Source organism: Buceros rhinoceros, unplaced genomic scaffold (genome assembly GCF_000710305.1).
Source record: "Buceros rhinoceros silvestris isolate BGI_N320 unplaced genomic scaffold, ASM71030v1 scaffold14704, whole genome shotgun sequence".
Taxonomy (NCBI): Eukaryota; Metazoa; Chordata; class Aves; order Bucerotiformes; family Bucerotidae; genus Buceros; species Buceros rhinoceros.
In genome coordinates this window covers 103188-119791 of record NW_010410171.1, presented here as the reverse complement: position 1 = coordinate 119791, position 16604 = coordinate 103188, and the positions used below count along the sequence as shown (strand labels likewise).

General features: G+C 36.7%; 1 protein-coding gene across 1 annotated transcript in view; it reads left to right on the top strand.

Moving 5' to 3' along the window:
• Nucleotides 1-1150: 1150 nt before the first annotated feature.
• Nucleotides 1151-16604, top strand: part of KIF16B (kinesin family member 16B) — a gene marked incomplete at its 5' end in the record, with an annotated part of 59412 nt that continues 43958 nt past the window's right edge. Inside the window, 6 exons of the mRNA XM_010135516.1 lie at nt 1151-1183; nt 1538-1591; nt 3115-4470; nt 8035-8193; nt 8991-9096; nt 9625-9675. Coding sequence (XP_010133818.1) covers nt 1151-1183; nt 1538-1591; nt 3115-4470; nt 8035-8193; nt 8991-9096; nt 9625-9675 — 1759 coding nt within the window. The remainder of the gene's footprint in view (nt 1184-1537; nt 1592-3114; nt 4471-8034; nt 8194-8990; nt 9097-9624; nt 9676-16604) is intronic.

Sequence of the window (16604 nt, the reverse complement as noted above, 5' to 3'; positions counted from 1 at the left end):
ATCGTCTCTCGTGCTGTGATGTTGAGATAGTGCCCAACCCAGCCATAGTCTTAACGCAGATGTGAAGGGGCTCTTGGTGAGACATTGACGTGAAAGCTCTGAATGTCTGGAGTTGTGTATAAAAATCTACATTTGCTTAATCTCTTAGGAATTGTAGAAGGCATTTTAAAAAATGAATTCATGAGAAATAGGGAAAAATGGAATTTGTTAACCTAATATTTCTCCAGTGTTGCAGCAGTCAGAAAGACATTTCTTGAGCATGTAGAAATCATGGTGTATTGTTTATATGTTTCCATTTTTGTTGTATGACTTTAGAATGATTTTTAAAAAAAAATCTGTCCGTGTAATTGTGGTCATGTGTCTTAAACTACGGTTCGTCAAATACTTGAAGTTAACTTGGGATGCACTCTTGCATTTTTTCAGTGTTTCTGCACGGTCTCACTAACCTGAAAACTCCTGAAGCTATAGCAGGCCTGAAATAACTGGATATTTATTTGACTGAATATTTCAGTCCATACATAGGTTCTGTATGCTTTTTCAATATTTATTTTGACATTTTTCCTTAAAATCATAAATCTTTCAAGGAATTTAAAATAAGAGAAGGACTTCTGTGCAACTCTAATAAGAGCTGATAATAAAAATGACATAAAATACTCTCCCATAATTATTCACAACCTTATCAAACTAGCTACATGAAAACCTCCAAATATTTTAGATAAATGGGTTTGGATCGTGTTCTGTGCTTGAATATTTCATTTTTCAGGATTTGGAAGTTTTTCAGCCCTGCTGATTACATCATAGTAATGTTTGAGTATTTTCCTTTTTCTTGGGAGGAAGAGGAAGAACTACAAGCGTGCCTTGGCATAGTTTTGTAGCTCTTCCCTTCTCAGAAGTGGCCAAGCTAATAAACCATAGGAAAAGGAACATTGATTTAACTATCATTGGCATTTGAAAAACACGTTTAGAAAGAATCATTATTTATGTTTTATTTCCGAATTATAATATGACAAATGTTCTATGAATTTAACCAGTTTAACCTCTAATAAAACAAACTGTTGTTGACTTTAAAATATTCTGTACCGCTAATATGTTTTTTCTATCAATTCCTTCCTTAATTGACTGCTCTGTTTCTGCCTGCCTCCCATGGCAGTCTTTTCTCTGTAAAAGGACCCATCTGTCTAAGGTAGAGAAATTCAGTTGCTATGTATTGATTGCCCTGTCTGCATGTAGTTAACTTGCAGAGGCTTTGCTAATCATTTATCTGTCTTGTTTAACTTTACTTTTTAAATATTTTTTTTCCTCCAGAAATTCATTTTCTTTTTTGTTTGTACTTGTGCCAGACAGCATGATCTCTTGTTTGTAACCCTCCTGAAGGAACATAATTTCTGTTTTTGTGGAAAAATTTGTAAAACTTTTGATTTGTACCATTGTTACAATCTTCTAAACAGACTCTGGATTCTATCATATCTTCCCATTTTTTGATGATATTCAGGAAATAATAACCTTTTTACTGTGTTCTGTTTTCATTTCTAATCAGGCTAGAATTTGAGAGACAACAGCGAGAGGAGCTTGAAAAATTAGAAAGTAAAAGGTAACGTTATTCTCCGTAGTCTCTATGTGTGTGTGTATATATACACAAGCTGTAGCCATATTTAAATCATTAATTTGGTATTGTGGTGTTACTCAATACACAGAGGATCCTGATACAAATAATTTTATTTTGTTTTGTCATTCATGCAGATTCTGGTTATTTTCTTGCTGTTCATTTTTATTGATTAGTAACAGATAGACCTGCTGAATTGTACCTAACTGGGATCCTTAGCAAAGAAAATACCAGACATGAGGAGGATAGATTATACAAATGTAATGTATTACTCTTGCTCTTAATTTTTGTGGTGTTATTTTAAAAGATGCAAAGATTCCTTATTCAGATCTTTTTTTATGGTTTAGTTACCTTTGGATTGAATCTTGTTTGGAAAAACCTACATTATAAACTCTGCATCTCTTAAATAAAGCTGTAGTGCTGGTTTGTGCATGCCAATCCTACTGACCAGACCGTTATTTTGAAATCAATTTGAAGTAGAAAAGAAAGTATTGTTGTCAGCTGGCAAACTGAGCTGACTGCTCTGGCTCATCATACCTGCTAGGATTCTAGGTGATCACCTTGTTGGAGATGTCAGCATTGATCAGATTCATAAGCTGAAAGACACTTTCTGCTATCATGGCTATAGACTGCTTGCTTCATTTTAAAAGAGCTGTTTATATAGTTAGACTAAGTAAACTCAGAAACCCCCTGAAACTCTGAAGCATTAGAAGTTGTTAGTCAGAAAATTATGCAAGAGAATCAGTGGTACTTTTCCTCTTTGAGTTGATAGGGTTTGGATTCAGGTTGTGCTGAAGTTGCTTTGCTTGTACTTTAATTCATTTGACTTTAACTTCTTGCAAAATAACCAACCCCCTTGCAGGCAATTGTGTTGTGGGGATAATGGTGACTTTCAGGTCTTGGTCTGTCCTCAATGGGAATGCACTAAAACCTTTTAAAAAGTTTTGCACAGAGAGATTGCACAGGACATAGTAATTTGTCTTGAATATGTATGTTCCTAATCTTATGCTGTTTATCAGTAATTCAGTTGGATTCATCTAAAGAGAAGATGTTGTTTTAAGTCAGCTGTTGGCTTACATTTGGTGAGGCAAATTTCTAATCAAGTCATTTATTCAAGTTTTGATTATGAGAATGTATGTATGCATGAAAATAGGTATATTTACTCTTCACTGTGTGCACCAATGTGCTCTATCAATATTCGACTGACCGAATACAGTCTCATTTTCTACTAAAATAAAGGCTATATAACATGTCTTCCTATAATTTCATATACCCACAACTTTTTGTGTTGAAATCGACTATATGAATCTCTTTAGCATTAGTCTCATATTGAGTCACTTCCAAGCAACGTAAGGTCTTAACCTGTGGCAAAACAAAACTACTAAGAAAAGAAACCATTATATACCCTGCAACATCCTTGTCCAAACCTTTTTAACATCAAAGGGATATGTTGTCTTTTGAAAAAAAAAAAAAATTAGATTGAAATATTGCATGTAAATGTTTTACTGTAGGAAACAAATAGAAGAGATGGAAGAAAAACAAAGATCTGACAAAGCAGAACTTGTAAGAATGCAGCAAGAAGTAGAGTCACAGCGCAAAGAGACAGAAATTGTACAGCTGCAAATTCGAAAACAGGAAGAGAGTCTGAAGCGGAGAAGTGTTCACATTGAGAGCAGGTTAAAGGATTTGCTGGCTGAAAAAGAAAAATTTGAAGAAGAGCGATTACGGGAACAACAGGAGATAGAGCTTCAAAAGAAAAAGCAACAGGAAGAAATTTTTGCCCGGGTCAAAGAGGAGTTGCAGCGACTGCAGGAACTTAATCACAATGAAAAAGCAGAGAAAATGCAGATTTTCCGTGAACTAGAAAAACTTAAGAAGGAAAAAGATGAACACTATCTTAAGCTGGAATCAGAAAAAAAGAGGCTTGAAGAACAAGAAAGGGAGCAGGTGATGCTGGTGGCTCATCTGGAGGAACAGCTTCGAGAGAAGCAGGTCATGATAGAGCTCCTGAAGAGGGGGGATGTTCAAAGAGTTGAAGAAGAGAAAAGAGATCTCGAAGATATTAGAGAATCTCTTTTGAAGGTTAAGGAAGCACGATCTGAAGGTGATGAAAACCATGAAGAGTTAGAGAAAGCACAGCATGATTTCATAGAGTTTAAAAGGAAACAACTGGAACAGTTGACTATTTTGGAAAAGGATATAGTTCAACAAATGGATCACCTGGAAAAGGAGATAGCAGATGAAAAAAGAGCTCTGGAACACTTAAAATTTGCACATGAAGAACATGTAAATCTCGAGAGAGATGATGAAAACTTTGTGGATGCTGTACTCCAGGCTGAAGAAGTTGACAAGATAAAGGCAGTGGAGTACAGGCTCCAGTCTAAAGTACGCCAGCTTGAGTACCTGAAGAGTAATCATTTGCCAGCTCTGCTGGAAGAAAAACAAAGAGCTTCTGAAGTCCTTGATAGGGGCTTGTTAGGGTTAGATAATATGCTCTATCAAATAGAGAAAGAAATAGAAGAAAAAGAAGAGCAGCTTGCCCAGTATAGAGCTAGCACAAATCAGCTGCAGCAGCTGCAAGAAACCTTTGAATTCACAGCCAATGTAGCTCGCCAGGAAGAAAAGGTACGGAAAAAGGAAAAAGAAATCCTTGAATCAAGGGAAAAACAGCAGAGAGAGGCGCTGGAGCAAGCCGTTGCTAAGTTAGAAAGGAGGCACTCTGCTTTGCAACGTCGTTCGACGATCGACTTTGAAATTGAAGAGCAGAAGCTGAAGCTTGCCACCTTGAACAACAGCTGCAGTGAACAGGCAGGTCTGCAGGCTAGTCTAGAAGCTGAGCAGAAAGCCCTCGAACAAGACCGAGAACGGTAAGTGTTGTGGTAGCTTCCCCTTTATTAGAACCTATCCACAAAAAGTGAATCATTTTCTGCCTTGGATGTTGAGGGAGCGACTTGTCCTGTGTCCCACCCAGTACTTGAGTTTCTTGATGAGGTTCAGGCAGTTTACCCAGAGTTGAAGGTCTGTATTGCTTTGTAAAGGATTTTTGCCTACTCATTAATTTCTTTGGTGTTCGGACACTTTATCCCATCCTCAGCAGTATAGTATTTGCATTAGCAATCACAGTACTTAAATAAATTGATTTACCTATTTGGAAAGCTCAGCCAACCTTGTGTTCTGCCCTTATGGAAACATGTACAATCTAACATTTTTTTTTCTCTTAAAATATTAATGTATATAGCATTTTGTTTCTAACAAGCCAGGTGTTTGTTCAAGATTTGGAAACCGGCAGTTGCAGTAGACTGCCAACTGCCTCTCTCAACTGATGATGTATTGAACACTTCGGGTATTTCAAATGTAAACAGGTGTAGTATTTAATTTTTTGTTACTGGTTTCAGGGCTAAATAAAATAGAGTAGCTGTATATCCATGTAAAATTTGAAGGTGTTTTTTAAGCCTATTGGAAGATACTCAGGGGCTTTAATACAGCCCTATGTGGTGACAAACTGTTTTATGTACAGAAGCGATGTCATCGGTTATACACGTGATATTTGGTAGTGTAGCATTCAGCCTAAGTACGGGACTCTCAAAAGTGATTCACGTAAGGAAGGATCTTTCTGTGTGGAAGAAGAGGAAGAAATCTTTTGTTTTATTTTTAGCCTGAGCAAAAATCCACTGGGATTAATGTATTTAATCCATGCGGTATGGAAAAAGGGCAGAATTGTCATTTATAAATGTTCTGTCTGATTTGCTAATACTTTAAAACCTGTGATTATTGGTGAAACAATGTAGTGTTTTTTCTTGAGGTAGCATTTGTCATTTGGTTTTTAATATCTCACTGATTATCTGACTCTTCTTTCATAAGCCCTTCAAACAGATACTTGATCAGAAAAAACACCTAGAAAAATAAACTTGCCTATACCTGAATTGAAGAGCTCTCCTGTATTTTTTTCCTTTTAAACCATTATCAGAAGAGAATAGTTCCTTCCTATACTCTGCATAGAGGTAATTTTTTCAGCATTGAGATCTACGTTGTGGATTTCAGTTACGCATTTTCAGTACTGCTTTATCATTTTGTTGTGGATATTGCCATTATTTTTCATAATTGTCTTGAACATAAATGTCATTTTCTACGTGAAGCATCTCAGTTGACTAAAGTCAGCTGTAAACAACTGGAGGTTCCACACAGATGGACAGCTTAGCCTAGTTAGCCCTCAAGAGATTGCTGGGTTGTGCGATAAGTGAAAAAAGTGTGTTTGTCAGCTAGAAGACTGAAGTTTGGAAAAGATACCAAGGAAATAAAATGTCTCTTCTTTATTTTTTTTCTTGTTTACTTTAAAGTCCTCTTGCACAAACTGAATAAAACTTTGAAGTCTTTCAGTGAGTTGCCCAGGGGCCTGAATAATTCAATTCAGAATCTTCTTATGAATGTTGAGGCAGAAGAAAATCTTAAGATACATGATAGTATGTTAAATGCTTCAGGCTACTTACTGCTCTCGTAGTTGAGTTTACACTTCACAGTACACAGTGTCTTGGGCACTGTAGTAAGCATATGAATTGTATATGTTTCTTGTTGTTTTTCTAGATACCATTATGTGATGATGTGTTCTGGTTCAGATCAGTGTTAACTCTCTGCAAATGTTAAAATGCAATATTCATTTGAAACACTCTGCGAGTTTAAGTCCATCATAACTGGCTAAAATGTTTTTCCCAGTTTGAATAATACGATAGCTCAATTCTTCCACCTACAGGAATGACCCCTAAACTGGTAATTGGAAGGTAACTTATACCAGAATAATGAGTACGCGTTTTGTCTTTACTGGCAGAGGTTTGTGGCAATAGAATGAACGTAAAGCAACTTCAGAGTAATCTTTTGGGACAACAGGATGTATCCCGCACAAGCAGCAAGGTGCAGTTTACCGTACTTACTGGTGGATGCATCACACGGCTCAATAAGTTCATGGCTATAGGAAGTGGTATCTTTTGATAGTAAGATGTTTACAAATGAAGGGATAAGCTTTGTTCCTCTAATGCAATTCTGATTTTTGTGGTTAAATTGATTTTCCATAGATGCAGACACTCTCCTGTATCCATCAACCATCTCCCATCCGCTCTCCCTCAGGATGTAAGATTGTTTTACTGCTAATCAAAAGAAAGAGATGGCTTCTGGCAGTGCTGCAAAAAGTACCCTAAAAATGAAAACAAGTCAGCCTGCTTTACTCAGGCCTAAGCCTCAGCGTTCGTCATCGCTTTAATTTTCTCTTTTAACCCCCAGGATGGAATAAAGTAGTCGTAGCATTGTACTTCAATTTAGATATAGGCAATTGTAGGATAAGTGGAAGAGTCTCAACTTTGCATAGTTTCCCATGCTTTTGCAGGAACTTCTTTTCCTCTATACTTTAATTTTCTAGTACCCTCTAGAAAAACAATTACTTTACTTTCAGAGACAAAGGTTGTAATGAAAATGGGGAAGATTATTACGGTGTTACTGATCTGATCTTGTGTAACTAATCTAATCTCAGCCATATTACAAATGAAAGTGAGTTCTGCAGATTACTTTGTTATAATATCATTTAATTTGACTGAGTGATAAATATTGCAAGAAGTGCTTGGTTTTTTATACTAGATGTCTCAGGTATTTTCAGTCAAAAGTACAGCATCTGGTTTTACATATTCTATTCTGTGCATAAATCTGGCTGATATGAAATTTATTTTTTAAAGGAGGTTTCCATTTCAAAAGGTGATTTATTAGTTATATATAAAATAAATACTAAATGGTTTTGAAAATTTACTTAGACCCTGGAAGTGTGTAAAAGACAAGTAGATGTGGTGCTGAAGGACATGGTTTAAGGACCCTAGAAGTGCCTGGTGAATGGTTGGACTCAGTGATCTTAAATGTCCCTTCCAGCCAAAATGATTCTGTGATAATAAAACATATACAGACTGAAGGAATAATTGGAAAGTAAGTTTTGTACGTATAGTGCACAAACAATTGAAAGATTTTGTTATAGATACGGTTTGCCACATCATTGTTTTATGTTGTCTTTGTTTCTTTTGGATTAGTGCTGTATTTTGAGGTTTTTATTTTTTTCCCCCATTTATTGATGTACTTCACACTCAAAGCTAATATCTGAGGTCATTGATACAGGAAGGATTATTCAAAGGATCCTAATAGATAGGTGAACTCTTTAGAATTAATATTTACTGTGCTGAGTTACATACCTTTTGGATTGGAAGTTACTGAGGTTGTAATGTGGTTTTGAGCTATCTCTATTTTCCTATCCTTGAAGAACAATTATGACTTTTATCTCTTCATAAATATTTATACCTACAACCTTCCAGATAAGTGTCCCAGTGTAAGTGCAGTACTTCCCATAAGAACTATGGGAATCAACTCTAAAACAAAGCGAGTTACATTGTAAGATTTCTTTATAGCCTGGACCAGGAAATTCAGCAGCTGAAGCAAAAAATATATGAGGGTGATGGTGGTCAGAGAGGAAATCATGGAATGTCAGAAGAGAGACTCTCCCATACCACTTCCCCTACCAGCCCAACAAAGGCACAGCCACCCACTGCTCCACTGGTGGATGATAGGTGGGTAACCTGCATTTCTGCAGTGTTTTGGGAGGAACGCAAACAATAGCTTTAGAAAAGAAATATTTTGAAAGACTGTTCTGCCAGGGTTGGATTTTAATTAAATACTGTAATTATACTTAACAACTAGTCTGCAAATAAAATTAATTTGCTGTATATATCCAACAGCCTAATCTGGTTGCTTCTGTGCAGTTTGTTTTAAAATAGAGGGTTGGGAAACTGTAGGCTGAAATGTATCTAAATCGTTTTTGTGTTTACAGGTACTTGTCTGTATGGCGATGCTTTATGTACACTTAAAACAACAAAGTAAAGCAAATTGTCTTAAGCCTTTTTTTTTATAGAGCAGCTGCCTGGTGTCTCTTAAAACCTCTGTTCTTTTTACTCTTGTACATGCAGTTGATAGTATCATCCTGCAGCTGGAACATTCCTTCTGTTTGAAGACCGAAGCTTTGTTACCCAAAGTTGCCAGTATCGCAGAAGTGATAAGAGCAAGCCATTAAGTAACTGAAGATGCTTCTTCATCGCTCTTATCCTCACTGCCACTTGCACGTAGAGCTGTACACACAGCAGTGGCTTAACCTGTGGTCCATTACACTGTCTAACAGATTTTTAACCTTTTCCTGAACACTGGCTCAAAAGGAGAGAGAAAACTGGTCTAACATTAAGCCTGCCAACTAACAGTTGTGTGGTAGTTAGGGTTCATAAGCATTTTTAAGAGGCCTTTAACCTGTCTTGAATTTTTTCTAAGAATATATTTTTTTTTTTCCTTCCCCCCGACTCTTCTCTAAATCTTGAAGGATAAATGCCTTTATTGAACAAGAAGTGCAGAGGAGGCTCCAGAATATTCATCATAAAGCTGAGGATAACGATGTTAGCCTGTCCTGGTCTACAGAAATACTGAAGGTGAGCGGAGATGGGTGGGAAATCCTGACCTTAAATGCACCATGTTTAACCACTGATACCGTTTTTTTATTCAATAATTTTCATGTTTTCCGATGGTAACTTTTTAACCCATCCCCCCACCCCCACCCCAAAAAAAAGCAACAAATCGGGGATACCAGTTTTAGATTTTGATCATCTGTTTTATGTTGTATTCCATTTTTGTGTAGGTAAGAGTATGTCGATGGCAATAGGAAGCTTGCAGATAAAATAAAAGTCTTCCTTTTTTGTCTGTAAAATACATTGATAAAATTCAATTCAGAACAACAGTAAATTGTTTATACCTGCAGACAATTGCTCTTTTAAAAGCTGGCGATCTAATTAATCCAAACACTGGATTGATTGATTCTAAGCCAGTCGTTTAATAAATATCGATAAGAAAATAATTTTTTAGGTATTAAAAAGAATTTATCTTCCTATGAATACTTTTAAGTGAACTTGTACAAGAAAGGCACTCTTTTTAATAATCACCTGTACTTTTTTTGTTCTTAGGATAATGAGAGACTTAATAATGGCACTCTTCAACGCAAGCTGAAGTATGAGGTAGGTCGTAATTTGTCAGAATGAAATGGTTGTCTTAAATTATGGCATGCCTTGTAATTAAATTTCTTAATGTTTAGCTGCATAATTAGAATTATGAATTCACAGCAAGATTAATGGCAAATAGACACATCAATGCATTTTTCCAGATGGAATTAAAGTTATTTTTTTCAGATTGGGCATATCTTTTTCCTTATTTTAAAGGTGGGATATTATTTTGGAACTTTCTTCCTTGGTTTGTCATGATCTTGTTTGGTTCTTAATTTGAAACAGTATCCCTTTCCTGATTTTTAGTGGATAAAAGCATTTAATGAGGAGAGGTGGTCACATTGGTCACATGAATATCGCGTCACATTTTTGATTCCCAGTGAACTACAGTAAGGGTGTCTCTAGTATTAGCAAGTAGCATCGGGCAAATTTGCTGACATCATGAAGGATTCATAAATGTGTTTTTAAACCTGAGATTTAGACTCCTCCCACCATATTTGGTTGCCTGACTTGAAATATGCCTTGAAATATGGTTAATGACTTGTCTTAGTGAGTAAATCCTAAATATCTTTATGGATGTAAAGCTTAATAGTAGGAGGGCTGCAACACCTCTGATTAGGGCTTTTTTGGACTTAAACTGAACTGGATGTTTTACGGTATCTTGGATGGTATAGGATTACTTTTTTGTGCACGTGTGGAAAAATACTGAAGGACTTAAAAATTTCTGCATTGCCCTTTGACTTTCCTGTGGTTCTCAAGTAAAGCAAATATCTAAACTAAGTGAAATGGATACTGTACAAAGAAAAAGCGGTGATGGGCTGGGAAGATGAACCATTCCTGAATCAGACCTCAATCACTTCTGTTGGATTTTCTCTCTGTAATTTTGAGGAATTGTACAATGATCGTGCCAATTTTGAATGGTTGTACAGACCTAATCAAAATCAATTCTCAGTTTAAGAAATGTTCAGATCAGAAGGGTTTATAAAGATGTTTCCATTTTCTTCTTTTGAAATTTTTAACAGAAGAGTCATCAGTGGCAGCCACATTATGGCTTTCCATTTATGTCTAAAGATGGCAATTGTGCTTCTGAGTTGTGTGGAGAAAACGCAGGAGTAAGAGACCATAAAAGACAGAAGGAATACACAGAGATGTGGGATTTATTTTCCTGTTCTGGAAGAATCTCCTCCCCTTTTACATCAGAGAAGGCATTTGAGAATGAAAGGAGTAATTCAGAAGTGGAGAGCTTTGCTTGTCGTTGTGACACTGAAAGTAGTTTAATTCACTCTAAAAATATTAATACTTCCAAGAGTAAGAATGTTCCTTATCAGAATGTTTTATCTACTTCTTTACAAAGTCATGACTTAAATAACGTGGTTTATTCACTCTGCAAGGTTGAAAATTTCGATCATTTTGATGATAAAATAATTACTTCTTCAGATTGTGACAGCTCAAGAACTGAATCTGATTGTTCCCACTTGAAACAGCTGTCTCCTGTAGGATCCTTAATGGGTGCTAATGAGCAGGTTGGCTCTACCAGCATAGCGTGCCTTCTTTCTTCTCAGTCTCATGTGCAGTCTGAAATCGGAACTGGTGAGGAAAGCAGCCCGTTTGAGACAGTGCACCCAACAACTGAAGACCAGCCTAGTAATTCTCAGCTTCCAACACAAAAAGCCTCTGGTTTGGTTTTGTTTAAGTCAATAGCTTCTTGTTTTGATGTAAGCCCAGAGCACGCCTACGGTTTGGGATATTTTTTCAGTAAGCTTTCCTGCCTGTACAAGGATACCAGTAGTCAGCTGCTCAACAGTACGGTGGTTTCTAAACAAATTAAGGAGTTAGGGAGTTTGTATGACCGAAGTGAGAGGTGTGCACAAGCAGTATCATTAATAAAAAATCTGCCACTTATAAGAAACTTGCAAATAAATATATTCTTCAAGTCAGAGATGAATCAAGACATGTCCCGCTCTACTGATGATGCCAGAGCTCATACTGAAAATGTCATTCACCCTGAATCCCCTGTGCAGGAGGCTATCGCGATGTGTGTAAACACAGAAATCTCCAATACCCGTGTGGAAATGCCCTCTGAAGGAGTTGCATGCTGCTGTAAAAATGGAGAACTGGAAAACAGTCTTGTGTTAAGACAGAAATTTGTGCATTTTCGTGATGTTTTTTTGAAGCTTCAGGTCTGTTCTCTGGAAAAAGTGCTGGAATATTTGACCTGTGCCTTACCTCAAATTTGTGTTAGAATGGAGGAGTTGAAAGGTATATATTGGCTGGCTGTTGGTGATTGCAAAAAACCTGATCCGGAACCTGCTTGCTTGCTTTTGTTCAGCTCTGTTCTGTACGTTGTTGTTTTGTCAGTCGAACAAGACGTCTGCCAGGGTTCCTTGGCAATGTTTCATGAGGTTCCCATCGTCACCATAAAGGAGATCCAAGTTGGCTTTGCTGGACAGAGTATTAGTCTTCTGTCTTCTGCCGAAGATTATTTACTGACAATATTTACCTATAACAAACACTTTACTCAAAGAATTTGCCATGACATAATGAGCATTTTGATTCCTACAACGGATGGTGCTGTTTATTTGAATCACCAACTCTTGAAGGGCGATTTGATGCAGATTTCACTTGACTGGACATCAGAAGTAAATGACTTAGTTTTTTCAAATGGAGTGAAATTGTCTTGTAAATTCAGAACTGAATTAGCTGATCTCGTTTACTTACTCCATGAAAATATGGGAAGTCCTAAACCTTCTCTAGGTGACGTTCATGTACTGTTATATAGCTCAGTGAAAGTAAAATGCGCTACGCAGACTGTGTATAGAGCTCTTGTTCTCACAGCTACTCATATAGGTCTCTTAAGCGAAAATAACATCCTGTGTCCTGCACCTCGCTTTCTGGATGCTTCATGCCAGCGATCACAGTTTGGCAGCGTTCAGCTGTACAGTTTGAATGATGTCCGATGTGTAGTTTTGCCAGACAAAGAGAATCTCGCAAAAATTGAACTTGTGTTTTCTAGAAGGAGCAAGGTTGGATCTGGTTCAGGAATTGATTTTTCTAAATACTGTGAAAAAGAAAGAAAGACTGAACTGACAGTCATCCCATCAATTCTTCAAAGCAGTTTGCATATTCCTTCAGAAATCTGGGAATTAACATTCAGTTCAAGTGAAGAAGCCATTTGGCTAATTATGCATCTGACGAGGTGTTGAAATCCAAATACGTTTAGATACATTCAAAATAAGAGTCTAATGAATATTGATAAAATCCCCCCCCCCCTTTTTTTCTTAATCAATAGGCAAAGAGTCCTTTGAGCCTCTAAGGGATGTATAGGGTGTAGGGTACTTGACGCACTTGGTACCACAGTGGGTCTGTGGTACGCTGTACATAGATTTCCTTGGGAAAGTGAGGAAATCAAGCGTTTCTGTCTTATGTCGTAGATGGATCAAAACTATGATTACAGCTGTGTCTTGGTTTCCATTCTGGCTGTGTTTTCTGGCTCCCTCCATCCACTATCTGTCTTCATTATTGTTTTCTCCATTCCTCCTTGAATGCCTTTCCTTAATCTCTCTGAATATCTTTGTTTTTCATGCTTCCCATTTGATCTCAGTATTTCAAAACATCTGCAATACTTTTTCTATCTGACATTCACTGTATGCCCTTAATACTAAGGATATTTACAGCTTTTAGACTTAAAATTCTGGGAATAATAGCATAGAGAATTCTGCTTCAGAGTTTTGCATTTAAGGATTGTTGCACACTTGCATTAAAGTTTTTGTCACAAGTGCAAAAGGAGTCGTGTTTGGCTTATTCTCAGTGTGTTGGCTGAGTTACCAGGAATTGATGGATTTGCCGTATCTCTTTTGTCCTGGGTTTGCCCCTTTTGCCTAGGGCTAAGAGAGAGTAGGCTATGTGGAAGCAGTGAAACACAAGAAAAACGTAGAGAACATCCAATACTCCTTCTAGATTTCCCCCTCCCCTTCTTTTCGTGCAGGGAAGCTATGCATGGCTTTAAGCCATTCCTATTTATTTTGTCCAAGTAGTTAACTTGTTCTCCTCCACAACAGAATAAGCTTTTATATTCCCTTGATGTGAGTGTTTAAAGAAAATGTGATGGGAAAATGAACCTGGTTAGAGGGTGAAAACAGATGTTGGTTGTGCTTTAAATAACATTTCGACCTTTTGTCATGCTGCTATACCCGTGGTAAGACAAACGTTTTTCTGCTTGCTTACTAATGGGGTTGCTGATTCTGTGAGATTGTGTTTCTTACAGTCTCTTTAATATTACATTCTGTAAAATAATGGAATTATTTAACATTAGTAGAAGATTTCCATTAGTCAAGCCTTGCCTTTAGCTTAGTACAAGGTTATTTTTTACCTGTTCCCCATGTCAGATGTTCAAACGATAAGCAAGCTGTTGTCTCCCCTCCTTTGTTTCTTCCCTTGTAAAGGGAGCTGAATACCTTTTGAATCCTGTTGCTCAAATGTGCCATCTGCTTCATTTGTGGAAGATGGTCCTTGGCAGAAAACCCGGTGGTGTCTAATCTGAAATTCTAAATTCTGTAAGCATATTGCCAGTAGAGGTGCAATCTTCTACTAGACAGAGTTAGACTTCAGTCTCTCTGCTAGTATAAGAACATTTCCCATTTGTTCTTACCATATGTTAAGACAGGATAATGTAACTCATGGGATTTAAAAAGAAATAACTTGCATTGCAAGGGGAACTTGTGTCTGGAAGGATGAATGCTGGTTTGGATAGAAAATTATGGGGCTTTTTATCATAACAGAACTTTCTACTACCTTACGGAAGTCCAAATCTGAACAACGTGTCATGTTCTTTTGAGGTACGGTTTTGTTTTTTAACAAAAGACACATATACAAATATTTCACAGAACATGGAGCAGACAGAGTAGTTATGAGTTGGAGCGTAACCTCATGTCAGTCCAGTTGAAGAGTGGCTCCCTCATTGACATCAACAAGAAATGAGTTTCTCCTGAGCCTCGCCAAAAGTTAATGTTGAGTGGCGCTGTCTGGGAGGACTGTCTTAATAAAGGCTGCTTACAGACAGCATTTTCTGCAACTAATTGCTTTTCAGATTATACCCCAAAGTTAAATGTTTGTGCATGTTCTGTTCCGAGTAACACAGTTTTCCTCGCTTGTGTTTGTTTTCAAATCAAATTTGATGAATATTCTGCACTTTTATGAACGAAATGGCTTCACAGCAGCAGTATTTTTTATTCTACTGGAAATGAAACATAATGTAATGATTGATGTTTATGAATATCAAAGCATTATTTAATGTATTAGGGCATGTTTTTAACAACACTGTGTTTGAGATTATTTTCCTCTCTGACTATTAGCTGTTTGTAATAGTTCTCTGAAAATGACTGCCAATAAATTACGTGTTGACAGAGATGGCTTTAAGAGTGACTTTATGGTTTTATTACTGTTTTAAAAGAGATTATATTGTTTTCAAGGCAATGAACTCCTCTCCTCCCCAAGGAAAGAATTGCTTACATTTCTGTGCTCCAGAAATGAGTTTCAGTTGAAAAACCAGTTACCTGGGGAGACGTGAAAGAAGGGCAAGATGGAGAGGAGAAAACATTTGTTGTGTAAACAAAAGTCACTAAAAGTATTTCTTCATTCCAGTGGAAACTTTTTTGTGTTTTCACTAAAAACAAGAAGTTTGTGGGAAACATCTAGGTAAAGTCAGTTAATTGGAACTAAAAATCATTTTCTTTTTATTTTCTTTTTCGCTAATGTTAAAGGAAATGCTATTGCCATTTATAATATACTAGTCATGAAATAACACCTTCCCCTTCTTGATAGCCAGGCGAGGATCCTAAAAAGCTGTCTGTAACAAACAGCATTCAGAGAGGCAGTTAGAATGAGTTTCAAACTCTTCCCCAGCACCTATGTGGTGTCACATGTACTGGGAGTCACTAGGAGTTGCTACAGAGAGATGAGGTGTCAATGAGCAGAAGCATGAGCCACATTCACGTGTGGGGATAGTAGCGTTGGTCAAGACTAAAGAATTTTGACCAACCAGCATGTCTCGTGGTAGTTGCTAAAGAACTGAAAACCAATTATGAGAATACAATTACTGGTCAAGTAATGGATGGCATCATTAAATACAAATATATAACATGTTCATAACTGTAAAGTTACAGTTTTCTAATCTTTTTTTTTTGTTATTGTTAACTTGACTATATCATGGCACTGTTATTCTTTAAGTTCATTACAATTTTCAGACCAATTACATTCAATTGAGAAAGTGGAGGACTTCCTAGAAGGCAGTTTCTGTACTTAATTACTGTAAATGCTTATGCTACTTTTGGACACAGTCATTGCAAAGCATTTATCTTTTCAGTTGCATAAATATTTTATTTCTGATGTGGCTTCAGAGTTACAGATTCCATCTGGCTGTTAGAGGAATGTGCCCTCATTACAAATACCTTTATTTAGAATGTTTTGTACAGACCATGAGAATTTATTATAGCTGAGTTTTCTATTGGTTAGATATGATTTAATGGAAATAATAGGAAACTGTTCTGGCAGTGGATTGCTGTTATCTGTACCTTATTTATTTATAAAATGAGTTTGGATTTTTAAAGGCTAAGAGGTTTCTGAATTGCCTTTATCCCTCGCAGCTTTGCATGATATTGTGAAAAGGTTTGTTATATAAAGACATAGAAAAAATAGGGCTGACTGTGAAGGCTTGATTCTTATATTTATTTCTTATGAGGAGGGTTAATACAAAGTCTTTTCCTTATTTTTGGTATCTAAGCTGAAAATGCCTTTTCAATGAAAAAGCAGTATTTTTGAAGACACTTCACCTTAATTTTTTTTCATGCATAACAAAATGCTAGGGCTTGCTTATAAAAGGAGATCCACTTTGTTTTCAAATAACTCCATCATTTTAGACACAATTTCTGCCTCCTCCATGCTCTCTT